The 15,334-nt window shown below is 39.9% G+C and overlaps 1 protein-coding gene across 1 annotated transcript in view; it reads left to right on the forward strand.

The window, feature by feature from the left end:
* Window positions 1-13,040, forward strand: part of LHCGR (luteinizing hormone/choriogonadotropin receptor) — a 61,645-nt gene extending 48,605 nt beyond the window's left edge. The window contains exons 9-11 of the mRNA XM_037807054.1: window positions 3,561-3,746; window positions 6,876-6,956; window positions 11,891-13,040. Coding sequence (XP_037662982.1) covers window positions 3,561-3,746; window positions 6,876-6,956; window positions 11,891-13,040 — 1,417 coding nt within the window. The remainder of the gene's footprint in view (window positions 1-3,560; window positions 3,747-6,875; window positions 6,957-11,890) is intronic.
* The last annotated feature ends 2,294 nt before the right edge of the window (window positions 13,041-15,334 follow it).

Raw genomic sequence — 15,334 nt, forward strand, 5'->3', positions numbered from 1 at the left:
CTGCTTGGAAAGTACTGCAGGCACTTACACTGTCATGCCCAGAAGAATATAACCAGACCTAGAGGTCTGTTACTTCCCCAACAGTGTTCTCATTATGCCCTTACAATCTGAATTGTGTCCAGAAGTTTTCCTTCCACCCACACCCCAGAAATATTCCCCCACTCATCTGTCACTGAGACTGAAAATTCACTCTTAGAGATACATTCCTTGGTAAAGAAATATTGCCCATTGCCCACTTGAAAATGTGCCCCCTCAAAAAAAAAAGAAAAAAAAAAAAAACAGGTCTGCAAAGATTTACATAAATTCCTAACACACCTGAGATAATAACTCTTTAAAGCAGAAAACAGAATAAGAACACTGACTACCCAAATAGAAAAGGACACAAAAGTGGCAAAAGCCGTGTAAAGTAGAGGCACTAAGGCAAATTCTGCTGCCTTGATTGTCCTACCAAGAGCCTATACTAGTCATCATTTCATGTTGCCAAGTTCATCTGTCCATAATCACCAATGATTTCCCTCCCATGTTCTGGGCACTGGAGCTGCAGAATTCTTGGGTTAGTGGGGGAGGTGAACTTGGGAACAAAAAGAGCTTGAGTCAGGAGATGAAAGGAGGAAACACTTAATTATGTCAGGGATGGTTTTCCCAGAGAAGATACCATTTGATGTGCGCCTTAAAGGCTAAATGAAATTAGTAAGGAAACCTTAATAAGGATAATAAAGAGAAAGGGATTCTATGTAGAGGAATAGCATATGCAAAGGCTTAGTTAGCAGAGGGTTGGGGAGACAGTGAAATCTGTTTGGATAGCCCTGTCCCCTTGTGGGGCATGGTCTGGGAGGGGCAGCAGAGGTGAGGCTTCACTAGTACTAGACCAGTTTCTTTTCTGTGATAATGGCCTGTGAGGCCCTCATATCTCTAGGGAAGTAGAGGGAGGACTGGAGAGGACTGGTATTACCCATATGCCCTGGCTGCTTGCAGAGTTGGAAATAGCAGTTAGAGATGCTGAGAAGAATGGCCAAGGAGAGCGGGGCCCATACTGGCATGACATGTAGGCCCAGGAGATGTCAAATCTGCAGCAGCCAACTAGCCTGGGGCTGAGCCAGCTTTGGCATCAGGGAGGCCTGGCCACAGGTGGCAGGGACTGCAGCTGACTGAGAGAACGTCAGTCCCCAGAAAGACTTCCAGGAGGAAAGCTGGCTCTGGATCCTTGGAGAACTATGAACTCGGCAAGATCCCAAGACTGGGGCCAAGAACAAGAACAAGAACAAGAGCTCCAGACAGGATCAGGAACTAGGAAAGAGCCCTGGTCCTGGGACCCCAAATCAAAGCAGAACCTGCAACCAGGGCCCCATGATCCTGAGCCCAGAGACCCGCTAGTGTGAATAGCCTTCACTTACCTGTGACCAGGAACAGCACCAAGACTGGAGATGGAAGGAGCTATGACTGGAGGTTGGAGGTCATGCGGCTGGGAACCAGGTAGGGAATATAACCTGCTCTGCCCCCATGTCATGCCAGTATGGGCCAGGCTCTCCTTGGCCATTCTTCCCAGCATCTCTAACTGCTATTTCCACCTCTGCAAGCAGCCAGGGCATATGGGTAATACCAGTCCTCTCCAGTCCTCCCTCTACTTCCCTAGAGACATGAGGTCCTCACAAGCCATTATCACAGAAAAGAAACTGGTCTAGGACTAAAAATGAAGTAGGCAGTAAATAATGAACACCACCCACAATGGGTCCCCTTTGTGTGTGTGTCCATCTGGCATAAGGGACTCACCCTCTCTGTCCTTCCCATTGGGCTGAGCTCCTCAAAGGTAGGGGGCCAGGCTTTAGTTTTATATCCCTAAGGCCAAAGTTTTATATCCCTAAGGCCAAATTACATATGGATGTTCAGTAAATGAATAAGTAAGTGAGATAATTTGCTTTTCCAGACCAAGCTTTGGCCAACAACCACCAACATCTCTGACTCCAACATTTATCCAGTGTCATTTTCGTGGGACCCTAACCACACACAAATACTTCACTCTCTCTTTACCTCACCTCTATCTCTACTTCTATCTCCCATACTTAGGAAACCACTAAGTCAGGAAAAACACCAAAGACTGGATAGCATTCACATGACACTGGAAAAAAAATAGGAAGACAAGCCAAGGAAGGGTGTAAGAAAGGATCAAATGTTCTCAAGGGCCTCAAGGCCCTTCCCAGGAGGACCTTCCATTACCCACCCCAGACCCTTTCCCCTGACCCCCCAACCCCCCCCCCCCGACCCCTGCCACATCTCTTTCCTCCCTTCCTCAGAAATCCAGTCCTACTAAACTCACGCAATTTTCCTCAGCAGCCACACTCTCACCTACTGCCAGGTCTTTACATTTGCTCTTCTCTCCGCCTAGAATGCCCTTTCTTTTCACCTCACTCACCTCAACCCCATCTTTACCTGGCTCACTCCTTCTCAACCTTTAGGACTCCTCTTAAATGTTACCTCCAACTGGAAACCTTCTCTGTCTTCCCCCAAACTCAATTAGGTGCCTCTCCTAGGGGCTCTGTCCTCAACACAAGGACAGAGTCTTAACCATCACTACATCTCAGGGCCAAGACGCAGCAAGGAGCATAGTACATTCTCAATGAATACTTGTTATCAGGCACATAAAATGTTAAACAATACAAAGCTTAGTGCCCAGCCAGGGAGGATTGAGGGCCCAGTAAGTGGCAAGCACTCAAACCATACTAAATATTGGATAGATTGCTAAGGAGGGCTGTGCTGTTGGAAAAGTTTCATGGGATAGTAGCAGCAGCCACTAGAAGATGGGAAGAATTTTAAAATTCCTGCTGACTCTTCTTTCTGACATCTAACTTGTTTGGAATGTTCTTCAATATGGCCTCAAGAGCTGTAAAACTGAAGAGTTCAGGACCTTGTTTACAAAGTCTGAGCTTCCCACACAGTTCTGCTTGCATGGACATGCTTGCTTGTTTTGAACAGAAGAGTCCAATTTGCTTTGAGAGGACGTTTATTCTGCTTCCCAGGAAGAAAATGGCTCATGCCACACAGCAGCTCTTAGTAGCATAACCAGCCTGGGCTTCATGGAATGTCCCCCACTGGGAGTGATCACTCAAAGACTGAGGCATTTGAAGCCCTGAATATTCCTTCTGGGGTAGAGCACAAAAGCTGATGTCACTGCCTCACCTGCTATCTCATAAAGCAAGTAGCTAATTTCCCCTGCTAAAGTGGAGAGATGGAGAGGGAAGGAGAAGATGAGAAAGAGTGAGGGCAGAGAGAGAGAGAAAAAATGCTAATGAATGTATGATAAGTACAAGGAGTTATACTCAGCCTTGAAAAGAATACAAGATTGCATATGAGAAAAAAAAAAAAAAACACTGCAGAGCTTCTTTGAATTCAGATCTTAGTGAGAGTAACTAATATGGAGAATTAAAGGAAAAGCACGATGGAGCAAAGTGAGAAGACTCCTCAGAACTAGAATGATTCTATTGTTGAGGGGAGGCTTCATCCTATGAATCAACTGTGTAGAAGAAATAAGTAAAAAAAAGCCTTTCTCCCCTTTTTTCATTCAGGGATATTTCTTCCACCAAACTGCAGACCCTGCCTAGCTATGGGCTGGAGTCCATTCAGATGCTAATTGCCACATCATCCTATTCTCTTAAAAAACTGCCATCAAAAGAAAAATTTACCAATCTCCTGGAAGCCACACTGACTTACCCCAGCCACTGCTGTGCTTTTAGAAATTTGCCAACAAAACAGTAAGTAAAAAACAAAAGGTAAAACCCGCCAAACTGTCAGAAACTCAACATAGCCAACTAACTGGTCAATGGCTCCCTGCCTTCTAGGTCATGAGGTCACCTTGAGACAGATAAGAAGAAAATGAAATGTCTTGTTTCCTCCTGGAAACTGCTGCCAAATAGTTGATTCACCTGCAGCCAGAAGACCTCTGTGCCAGTTCTGGGCTAATTGAATTATAGCCTATTTTAGCAATTGCAAAATGGAGTACAAAACAGGCACCTCAAAGACTAATTAGTCTAATCCTTATCAGCAGCATCATTTTAAAGAAGTGGGGGGAATAGGCTCAGGAGGGTAAAATTTACGCAAGGTTTCAATCTTTAATAAGAAATTGACACAAAATACTGCAGGTTTTTATTTTTTTAAAGCTATTTCTCTCCCAGTAGAAGAGCATCTTCCATTTCAGAATAGGATCCCATCTCCCCAAGGATTATTTTTGTCTGGGGAGAGAAGGTGCATAAGTTCCTGCCTGGTTTGTCTCCAGTAGAAGACATCTGATTCATTTCAACCCAGAATGGAATGGCAGGGTGCCATAACTTCATTCTCTCCTTAGAGCAGTGTATTGCAGCCTTTTTTGACTGAGATGCGTAATGAGAAACACTTTTTTATATTGCAACCCAGTACACATGTAACATATGTGACTGAAACAAAACAAAGCGATACCTAATTCTTATATGTAATAAACTGATGTTTTCTGGTCTAATTTTTTTGTTTTTAATGGGTCACCACTCACAGTTGGAAAAACCCTGCCGTAAAGGGTTATTATTCAGCCTAAGGAAAAATTCTCAATCCCTATTGATTCTGTTATTGGATAAAGCACTGAGACAGTGACACCAGTGTTCTGCTTTGTTTGGAATCAACCTACTTATAATCAACCAACTGGCGTGTATTGTACCCAACTTTGTTCCTTGCATCGGTAGGTGTGGATCTACCTGAAGCTTTCTGAATAACTGAAAGGATAAAGTATTCACTATGCTCAGAGAGCTATGCACCATTAAACCCTTCAGAGAACACTAACTGCGCATTTACCATATTCCAAACATTGTGCTAAAGCCTGAAGATACAAAGATGAGTGAGAGCTCACCCGAACCCTCCAGAGTCACAGACAGCTTTCAGGCAGTGGGGCAGGGGTATGGGAGGGACAAGAAAACCAATATTTAAATACAATAGAGAATATTATGATGATGCTGAGGACACAGTGCTATGGGAGCAAGAGGAGGAGCTTCCAAATGACAGCAGGGTTTATGGAAGGCTTCCTGGGGGAGGTGACTTGGGCTGAGCCTTAAAGAAGAGGTAGGAGATGGTAGATGGGTATGGGGAAAGCATTCCAAGAAGACAGAAAGGCTTGGGTTAAGAAACAACTGGAACAAGAATACTTATGGGTACATGAAGAAAGATGAATCAGGAGAGGAAGCAGGGAGAGGTCGGCCATGGTGAGTTCTGAGTGCCAGGCCAAGTAATTTAGAGGATGGGAACTGCTGAAGAATTTAAAGCAAGACTACTCAGATTTCCTTGCATATAATATCATTCTGGAAGCAGGGTGGAAGATGGGTTGGTGGTGAGCAAGGCTGTTGAGAGACTAATTAGGAGACTGGTACAGATGCTGGTTTATGATAATGTTAATTCTGGACACCTCTGCTCTCATGGCAAAGAAGTCACATCTCTTCTGAAATCATTGGCATGTAAAAAGTTTAGTTTGGGGGCTTTTTATTCCAGTAGTTGAAAGAAACTGTCCTCTAGGGGTGTGTGTGTGGGGGGGCGGTGGATTATGTCACTGCGGGCCTGTATTAGAGTGAGAAAGAAATGTAGTCACATGGAGGGTATCTTGATTTGAATTACAAGCTTTAACTGACTCCCTACGTATCCCTAAAGCTCAAAGCCCTTGGGTGCCAATAAGGATGGACAGCCTTAAGCTGGGCCAGTGGAATATCTGTGAATATTCTGAGGCACCCCTCTGCCCTGAAATTGCTAAGCCTGGATAAATCACACAGCTGCTTGGGAAGATGGCCCCCAAAGCCTCCTTGGTATCTATGATTAAAATTTCAACAAAGATGGGGTAAATGGGACCCTCTGCTGTTACCTAAAGGTCAAGAACACTCACATTTCCGATTAACTATAGATTTGTTCACACATAATAAATATCCCTAAGTGTCAAATCTGGAGCCAGCATCAAACACACACTTATACACACACATAGGCAGGCAGGCACACACACACACTGTGCTATTTCATCCAAGTCTGAGGATTTACAATACTGACCCAAAATAACAGATTAATTTTTGAAAGTGAGTCCAGTGGGTCAAATAATTCTGACATATTCCCCACTTTCCTGCTTTTGTACAGTTATTCCTACAAGGAATTGTCTCAATAATATTGGAGAAGAATAATACACAGAAATGTCCAGTTTGAATTACCTCATTTCTCTTTCCTCCTCAGTAAATGCTGGGGTTTTCAGAGCCTGCTCTCCTTTCCTTTGTACCTCCCTTTTATTTCATCTTTGAAATTTAAGTACAGGCATTCTTTTATTTTCTTGGCATTTCCCCCCATTTCCATGGAATAATCTGCTTAGAGGGAGAGACGGAGAAGCAGAGAGCACCTACGTATATTTTTTTTCACATAAGTCAAAAAGCATAAAATTCACATTATAATGATCGGTTCAGAAACTTCAAATTCTCACCAAAGAGTTTCCCAGTTAAAATTCAAAGCCATGAACTCAATGGTTATCTGGGAATCAAGGAAAGGAGAGTAGTGAGGAGCAAACCTAACACACAGTAAAGGTAGCTTTTAATGAGCATTGAAAAAATCCATGATTCAACATGACAAATTTAAGGTTTTTCATCTTTAGAGCACACACAAAACACTTAGCATTCAGAAGCATTTTATCTAAGCTGGAAGCACTTTAATGACAATTCAGAAGTCTTTACTCTCTCCCCAGGAAGCATTTCAGTTAGGACAATGGTGCAGAACAAGCCGCTGTTGTAATACGTAAAGAATTTGGATGAACAAAGCATAGATACGGTCAAGTTTATTTTAAAGACCAAAAGCTCAACTGTTTTTTTTTTTGTTTTTTTTTTTCACCTCTTCTCTTTCAGGCAGAATTTTTCATTTTCCATTTTTGAAAACTTTTCCAAACAATGTGAAAGCACAGCAAGGAAACTAAATAATGAAACACTGTAAGTATTTGCAGGCAAAGAAACTCAGGAAGCCATATCTTGTTCTTTGTGCACCTTATTATTATCAATGCCAATGATTTTCTTTTGATAAGAGAAAAATCTTGGTTGGGGGGATGTTTGCAAAGTATTTTTTAATAGTTTAAAAATAGGAATTTTTCTTTGCAAATGTCAACCAATCAATCAGGTACCTCTTTCAACTGGTGGAAAAAAAAAAAAAAAAAAAACTCTTAAAAAGGTACCAAAATGTTCATTCTGCAATTATATTAAACTGTCCTCAGAAATTAAAACTTTATTTTCAGGTATTTTGATGTCACTAAGGGCTAGTCTAAATGATAGCTTTATTTGCAAGTGTTTTCCCTATTTACGTGGTCAGCTTTCTACAAGACTGTTGGTTTGACTGCAGACAAAGCTTCCAGAAGTAGCCATTTCCCTTCAAAGAGACCTAAGACATCTTGACCACTATGCTCCAAGCTTTAAAATTACTCGGTCTTGGTGCTATCACTAACATACACTGGACAGGAACTACAATTCTATTCTATTCACTGACTTTTAACATAAAAGCTGGCTGCCTTGGCATTTCTACTTCAAATGTAAAAGAGAACAAATAATCCTCATGCCACATTTACCGAGGTTTAGAAATTTTATTATTCACCCCTATGTGTCCTTCAGGCTACAAAACCAGATGCCCTTCTAAGATACCTGGCCAATCTCTATTCCTTTTCCTACATCTTTTATTCCTCTCTTCTTTTTTTCCTTTCAATCTCCAAGGTAAATGGAGGCAGCAGGGTGGTGTGGTAGAAGGACTCCTGGGCTCTGAGTTTCCTCAGAACTGGAGAGGAATCCTTGGTAGTAATATTTCTGTAACACTGAGTATCCCAGGAAAATAGCATCCTTTCTGTGACTTTTTTCCTCGTATGTAATATCATTTTGCTTTCAGAACCTTAAGGGTCAAAGGATTGTTAAAGAATATGAATACACCTAGGGTAGACAGTAGTTTGCTCTGTTCCCTTTTACTTTCCTTTCATTTAGGTTTATGCCATCTATCTTCCAGTGTTCCTTTTCCTCACCCTTTCCACTCTTCTCTCTCAATAATCCCCCAATCACTCACCTTTCCGCAGAACTTTTTGACAACCATATGGCCTTATTTTCATCAACAGGAAACCATTTCTGGGAACATTCAGTGGTGGCATCAAGTGGTGGTATGGAGAGATGGAGGACTTTAGCCTACCCCCAATAATCCTCATCAGCCTTTGCCCCAAGCCTTACTAATTGAGCATACAACCCTGAGCTTGCTATGTTAACAATGCTTTTAGTGCCCTATTCTCCAACAGCATCTCCAAACTACCTGAAATTAATATATGCTCTAAGTAAAAAGTGTGTTGTTGGAAAACATTTTTTATCATAAATCCCCTACCTCCCACTTCCCACCAGAATACCATTCCTGAGTCCCTGGTGTATGAAAGCACTAGAGCAGCCAGTAAGCCTTACCTGCTTTCCCCAAGACATCACCAAGTCCTCACTGCTCTCTGTGGCCCCATTGTGCTCCCGAAATTCCCATTTTTCTCCTTTCTTTCTTCATTGTGCCAGAGCAGCAGTGCTCCAGCTTCTCCTTCCATTATTTCAGTATTGCTAAGCCCATGGAAGTTCATTCATGCTCCCTGTCATAGCCTATATTGCTAAAGAGAGCTCTGAGCTGGGCTTTGTCAATATCATGAGGCTGCCCTCAGGACTCATTTCAGGACATAAATATAAGTAGTAACAGGTGGGTATTTGGTCTGACGACAGATCCCCAAGGAGAAAAATTGCTAGACATATGCCCAGTAGGACAGAAAAAGAAAGGGCAAAGGACTAGGGGGAATACATGTTTGACCTTTTGTTGAGATAAATTTATTCAGAAATAATGGCAGAGTTTAGAAGTTTTATTTCAGTGTTTTTAATGGCTGAAATAGTTCTGATAAGGAGAAAGGAAGAAAAGGAAATCAAGGCTACAATACTTGGAAAGTTTCTGTCTGATTTAATAAAGGCTATTATTTTGCATAAAAGCTATCCAGGGAACTTGCTTAACAGATAGATTCCTGGGCTATGTCCCTAGAGATTTTAATTCAGGGTATGGGGTAAATCCAGGAATCTGCAAGTTAACAAGCACTCTAGGCAATTCTGACAGAGTGGTCCAAGGACCATGCTTTGAAAAGCACTGGGAAACAGGGAAGTAGAGAAAGGGCTGAATATGAAGATCTGGGGGGGGCCAGGCCACCACCACCCCCTCCCAAGGACCTTGGGTAAGTCACTTATCTCCTTTAATTTTGGTTTCCTTACCAATAAAATGAGAGGTTCATTCAGATAGTCTTTGAAGGACCTTTCTAATCCTAAGAAATGAATGACCTATTGATTTAGTTTCCTAAGGCTGCCATAACAAATTACCACCAATTGGTGGCTTCAAACAACAGAAAGGTATTCCCTCACAATTCTAAAAGCCAGAAGTCTGAAATCAAAGCATCAGCAGAGTTGATTACTTCTGGAGGCTCTGAGGAGGAATCAGTTCCATGCTTCTCTCTCTCAGCTTTCAGTGGCTCTGGCAACTCTCGGTGTTCCCTAGCTTGGAAATACATGATTCCAATCACTGCCTTGTCTTCAGTGGCTTCCCCATGTCTATGTGTCTTCATTTCTGTCTTTTATATGGGCACTTGTCATTGGATTTAGGGCCCACCCTAATCAAGTATGATCTCACCTCAAGATCCTGAATTCCATCTGCAAAGACCCTTATTCCAAATTACGTCACAAGTGGACAAATCTTTTGGGGAACACAATGCAACCCACTATACCTCTTTTCTTTAATAGTTCTTTATAACCGCCTTAAGTCCTTAAAGATAGAAAAAAATGTCATTATATTGATGTCCATGAGATGAGAACAAATGAATGTGCTGCTTATAAAGATATTTAAGAATAAGACTGGTGAGGTTCCTATACAACTTCAGCACTTAGCAACATCCCTTCGCAAGTTCAAAATTAGTCTGTAAAATATTCTAAAACATTTTTGGAGTCCCAGGTCATAGATTTCTTTCTTTCATAATCTGCATTATTTCACCTCAATAATTGTATTGGTTAAATATATTATCTCATTCATTCACTATATAAGGTTCACTTCCTAATATAGAACATGAGAGGGTAAGTTGTAAGAGCAGAAGAAAATACTCTTGAACTGTGTGAGGAACCCTAAGGTAAAATATTTTTGATGACCTTGACAGGAAAATTATGCCCATTTCTCCATATTCTAAGATTGTAGTAGCAGACTGTAGGCAAGAAAAAATTTGTTGTATTTACATGCATCATGCTGAATACTCTCCCTGCTCGTCTCCTCTCAATTCCTCCCAGAGCCAGGGTCATCCTTATCATATGGCTTACATTTATTCATTCCACAAACATTTACTGAATGGACATACTGAGCCAAAACTGTGAGAGGCACAGGAATTTCAGAAATGAATAAGACTCAGTCTGCTGCCTTCAAAAAGCTAATAGCCTATTCAAGAAGACAGACAACAAGAGTATTAGGAAGTCATCACATTACTGCAATATGGTTTGATAACTACAGTAGTACTAGTAGTGCAACCATGGCTCAGAAGAGGAGTGACAACTCCTTAAAGGAGTAGAATCAAGAAAGGCTTCACAGAGGAGGTTGTCTTTAAGAATAAAGAGGAATGCAACACAGAGATGAGGGAGTAAGGAAATCTTAAGCAGAAGAAACAACACATACAAAGGCAGATGGGGAAACTATAGAACTTATTCAGAGAGCCACAAGTCATTCCATGTGACTAGAGGTTGCACAGGGGATGTGTGTTTGTGGTAAAGATTCCTAACATTTATCAAGCACTTTATGTGTCAGGCACTATTCTAAACATTCCACATTTAATGTATTAACACATTTAATCCTTAGCACAACTCTATGAGGGAAGTATGATTATTATTCCTATTTGGCAAATGAAGAACTCAAGGTATAGAGATGTTAAGTAACTATCCCAGATTTATACAGCCTGTAGGCAGCTTAGCAAGGACCAGAACCCAGGGAGTCTGGGTCCCAGAGACCAGGCCCAGAATTGTGCTTAGGAAAGGTCATTCCAGGAAGAATATACAGGATGAACTGGGAAGAAAGCTAAAAGTGGAGAAAGGAGGCCAGGAAGAAAACTAATGTAAATGTCCCTTAGAAGAGGATGAAAACTTGAACTTACAAAGTAGCAGTGGGGTTGGAAGGGGAAGGGAATAGCAAGGAACAGACTGTTCCTTCACTAGGGATAGGGTCCCTCTTCAATCCACCCTTTGACTCATACCCCTAAGCAATATCTATTTTCATTATTTCTTCCTATTGGCATGACTATTTGCTTCTTCCTCTGCTCCTAGGTTTCTAGTAATCTATCCTTGGTTTCCATTTCTCAACTGGGCTATTTGATTACCCAGAGTCTCAAATGCAAACAAGTCCACCAGTAGCTGACAATTTTCAACAATGCTCATCTTACAATCCTATTTGTATTCCAGTATAGATAAACAGCTTGGTAGCAGCTTGGTTGACGACTATATGAGATAAATTGCTAAGAAAATACCAAGAAAAGATTCTTTAGATTTAGTAAGCATATATTATGTCTCCAAATTTGTTTTTCAAAGAAAATCATCCTATGTAAACAGCTTCATTAAGTCTCTGTATCAGTGTGTAAAATCTATTTTTAAAAAACTCTAAATAACTTTTTGTTCCCTTCTTAAGGAACCCCTACGTCAATTCCAAGTCCTCAGATAATTTAACAGATTTAAGGCTAAGGCTGTTATACCTTTGTTTCCTTTTGTTTAATCTTTTTTAAAAACACTAAGAATGATTCTTGAATATTTTAATATTCAAAATCATAGAAAATCTCTTAAATTTACATTGAACCAAAATATTGTTCTTACAGTTATTCTGCCATCTTTGCTGAGAGTGAGCTGAGTGGCTGGGATTATGACTATGGTTTCTGCTCACCTAAGACTCTCCGATGTGCTCCTGAACCAGATGCTTTTAATCCCTGTGAAGATATTATGGGCTATGACTTCCTTAGGGTCCTGATTTGGCTGATTAATATCCTAGCCATCTTGGGAAACATGACTGTCCTCTTTGTTCTCCTGACCAGTCGTTACAAGCTGACAGTGCCCCGTTTTCTCATGTGCAATCTCTCCTTTGCAGACTTTTGCATGGGGCTCTATCTGCTACTCATAGCCTCAGTTGATTCCCAAACCAAAGGCCAGTACTATAACCATGCCATTGATTGGCAGACAGGGAGTGGGTGTAGTGCTGCTGGTTTTTTCACTGTATTTGCAAGTGAACTTTCTATCTACACCCTCACAGTCATCACGCTAGAAAGATGGCACACCATTACTTATGCTATTCAGTTGGACCAAAAGCTGCGATTAAGACATGCCATCCCGATTATGCTTGGAGGGTGGCTCTTTTCTACTCTAATTGCTATGCTGCCCCTTGTCGGTGTCAGCAATTACATGAAGGTAAGCATTTGCCTCCCTATGGATGTGGAAACCACTATCTCACAAGTCTACATTCTAACCATCCTGATACTCAATGTAGTAGCCTTCATCATCATTTGTGCTTGCTACATTAAAATTTATTTTGCAGTTCAAAATCCAGGTCTAATGGCTACCAACAAAGATACAAAGATTGCTAAGAAAATGGCAATCCTCATCTTCACTGATTTCACCTGCATGGCACCTATCTCTTTTTTTGCCATCTCAGCTGCCTTCAAAGTGCCCCTTATCACAGTAACCAACTCTAAAGTTTTACTGGTTCTTTTTTATCCTGTCAATTCTTGTGCCAATCCATTTCTCTATGCAATTTTCACAAAGGCATTCCGAAGGGATTTCTTTCTATTGTTGAGCAAATTTGGCTGTTGTAAACATCAGGCTGAACTTTATAGAAAGAAGGATTTTTCAGCTTATAATTCCAACTGCAAAAACATCACTGGATCAAACAAGCCTTCCCAGTCCACCTTGAAGTTGTCCACTCTGCACTGTCAATATACAGTTGTTCTAGACAAGACTTGCTGCAAAGAGTGTTAGCTGTTGTATCAGTAATTGTATTATTGAATTGTACCTCTGCCTGCACCTGTAAAATTACCATACCAGTAATTTTAACATAAATGATTGGTTTTAGGAAATTTCATATTTGTAGGTACATTGGGCAAAATGGGACTGCTATCTACCTCTAAATGTGGTCCATGGACTGATGTTAGACTGAAAATTGTCACTGGTACATGATGACATAATATACAGAAGTTGAGAGTAAGTACATAGAAAGTTTTACAGCATGTTTAACAGAGCAATTTTATGCTGATGAACCTAATTTTAAAAATCAAGTGGTATTTTGCATGTCTGATTTTTTCCTCATTTTTGTTGTAATTTTAATTGCATTTTACAAGATTATTCCAGAACAGAGTGGAATTTTTTTTTTAAAACTGGTCTTTCTCCTCAGATAGTTTAAGAAACACACACACTCTACAGATGCACTGTCCATTCTGGTAGCCACTAGCTACATGTGGCTAAATTTAATAAAATTAAATAAAATTTAAAATGTAGCCTCTTCATTGCACTAGTCACATTTCAAGTGCTCAAGAGTTACATATGATTAGTGGTTACTGTTTTGAACAGTGCATATGTAGAACATTTTCATCATCACAGAAAGTGCTAATGGATAGCACTTTACCCCTTGTCTAGATTCTATTTATTTAAAATGTAAGGTAAAGTAAGCATCTAAAAGTACACTTCAGTCTATTTGCTTATTAGTGTACTGTTCAGCCTCTAAAGAGCAACAAAACATAAAATTGTAGATTGTAAGCTCATTGCTGATAGGGACCACGTCTCAGTTTCATTTCCTTGTCTCCTAGTCCAAGATTTTGGCAGTGAATGGTATGCAGCAAATGGTACTGAATTACAATGAAATTAATGAAATCTATAAGGAAAAAAATGTGCTTTCTTTCTAGGTCTTCATCTATTTAAGTAAAAAAAAAATATTTAAAGACACTATATCTTTCATCAGTTTTATCCTTTGGGGGGTATAGAAAAACATCCAATATCTGCTACAAAGTGGTTTTAGTAGAATTGACTCTTACAGGACAGTGATACTATGCTTTTAATTAGCATTTTTTGTATGCTGCTTTGAAATTTTTAATAACTTATTGAAAGTTCATTATATGCCAGATACCTTGGTAAATATTTTATATAACTTAACCCATCTAATTGTCATAAAACTCTAAAATGTAGAGATATTATTCACATTTTATAGGAGAGAAAAACCTATTATAATTTGCCCAAGTTCTCAAAACTAATAAAACATTCAACTAATAGGATTCAAACTCAAGATTCTATGATTCAAGACCCCAGCCTCTTAATCACTGTGTTTTACTGCCTTCCATAGTGGTAAAACGTAGTTATCCAAAGGTTTAATGTGTGCCATAGTTCCTGAAGTTTTTCCCAATTTTATTATGAACATTTTCAAATATACGTAAAAGTTGAAAGAATTGTATAGTATACTTACCACTTAGATTCAACAATTAATATTTAACCTTATTCACTTTATTACATAATCATCTATGCATTATTTATCTCTCTATCCTCTCATCAATTCATTTTGTATATTTCATTTCAAAGTAAGTTGCAGTACTTATCAGCCCTAAACACTTCATTATGCTTATCTTTAAGCAAAGTCCAATATTTGTTTATGCTTTTAGGTAAAATTTACATGTGGTGAAATGCACAAATCTAAAGTGCACCATTCAGTGAGTTTTGAGAAATACATACACCCATGTAACCCAAACTCCTATCAACACATAAAACATTATCACCCCAGAAAGTTCCCTCATTCCCCTTCCCAGTCAATGCCCTACCCCCACCCTTAGAGGTAACCATGGTTCTAATTATTTTCCCCATAGATTAGCTTTGCCGATTCTAGAACTTGATAAAAATGGAAGCATACAGTATGTAGAACTTTGTGTAAGGTTTCTTTGACTCAACACAATACTTTTCTATTCATTCATGTTCTTGCTTGAATCAGTTCATTCCTTTTGATTGCTGAATAGTATTCCATTGTATCTATATACCATAGTTTGTTTCCCATTCTCATATTGATGGGTATCTGGCTACTTATAGTTTTAACTCTACTTTGAATTTTATTAAATGTATAGTCATAACTAGACTCTACATATCCAGTCTGCTTTCAATCCTTACACCATTGTACAATGTATCAAAATAGATGAGATGATAAAACTTTACAAAATATCTCTTCTCTGACTTTGACTTTTCTATTCCATAACCAATTACTTGCCCCCCTTTTTTAGATGTAGTCCCCTCCCTCATAA

This window comes from Choloepus didactylus, chromosome 17 (assembly GCF_015220235.1).
Source record: "Choloepus didactylus isolate mChoDid1 chromosome 17, mChoDid1.pri, whole genome shotgun sequence".
NCBI lineage: Eukaryota > Metazoa > Chordata > Mammalia > Pilosa > Megalonychidae > Choloepus > Choloepus didactylus.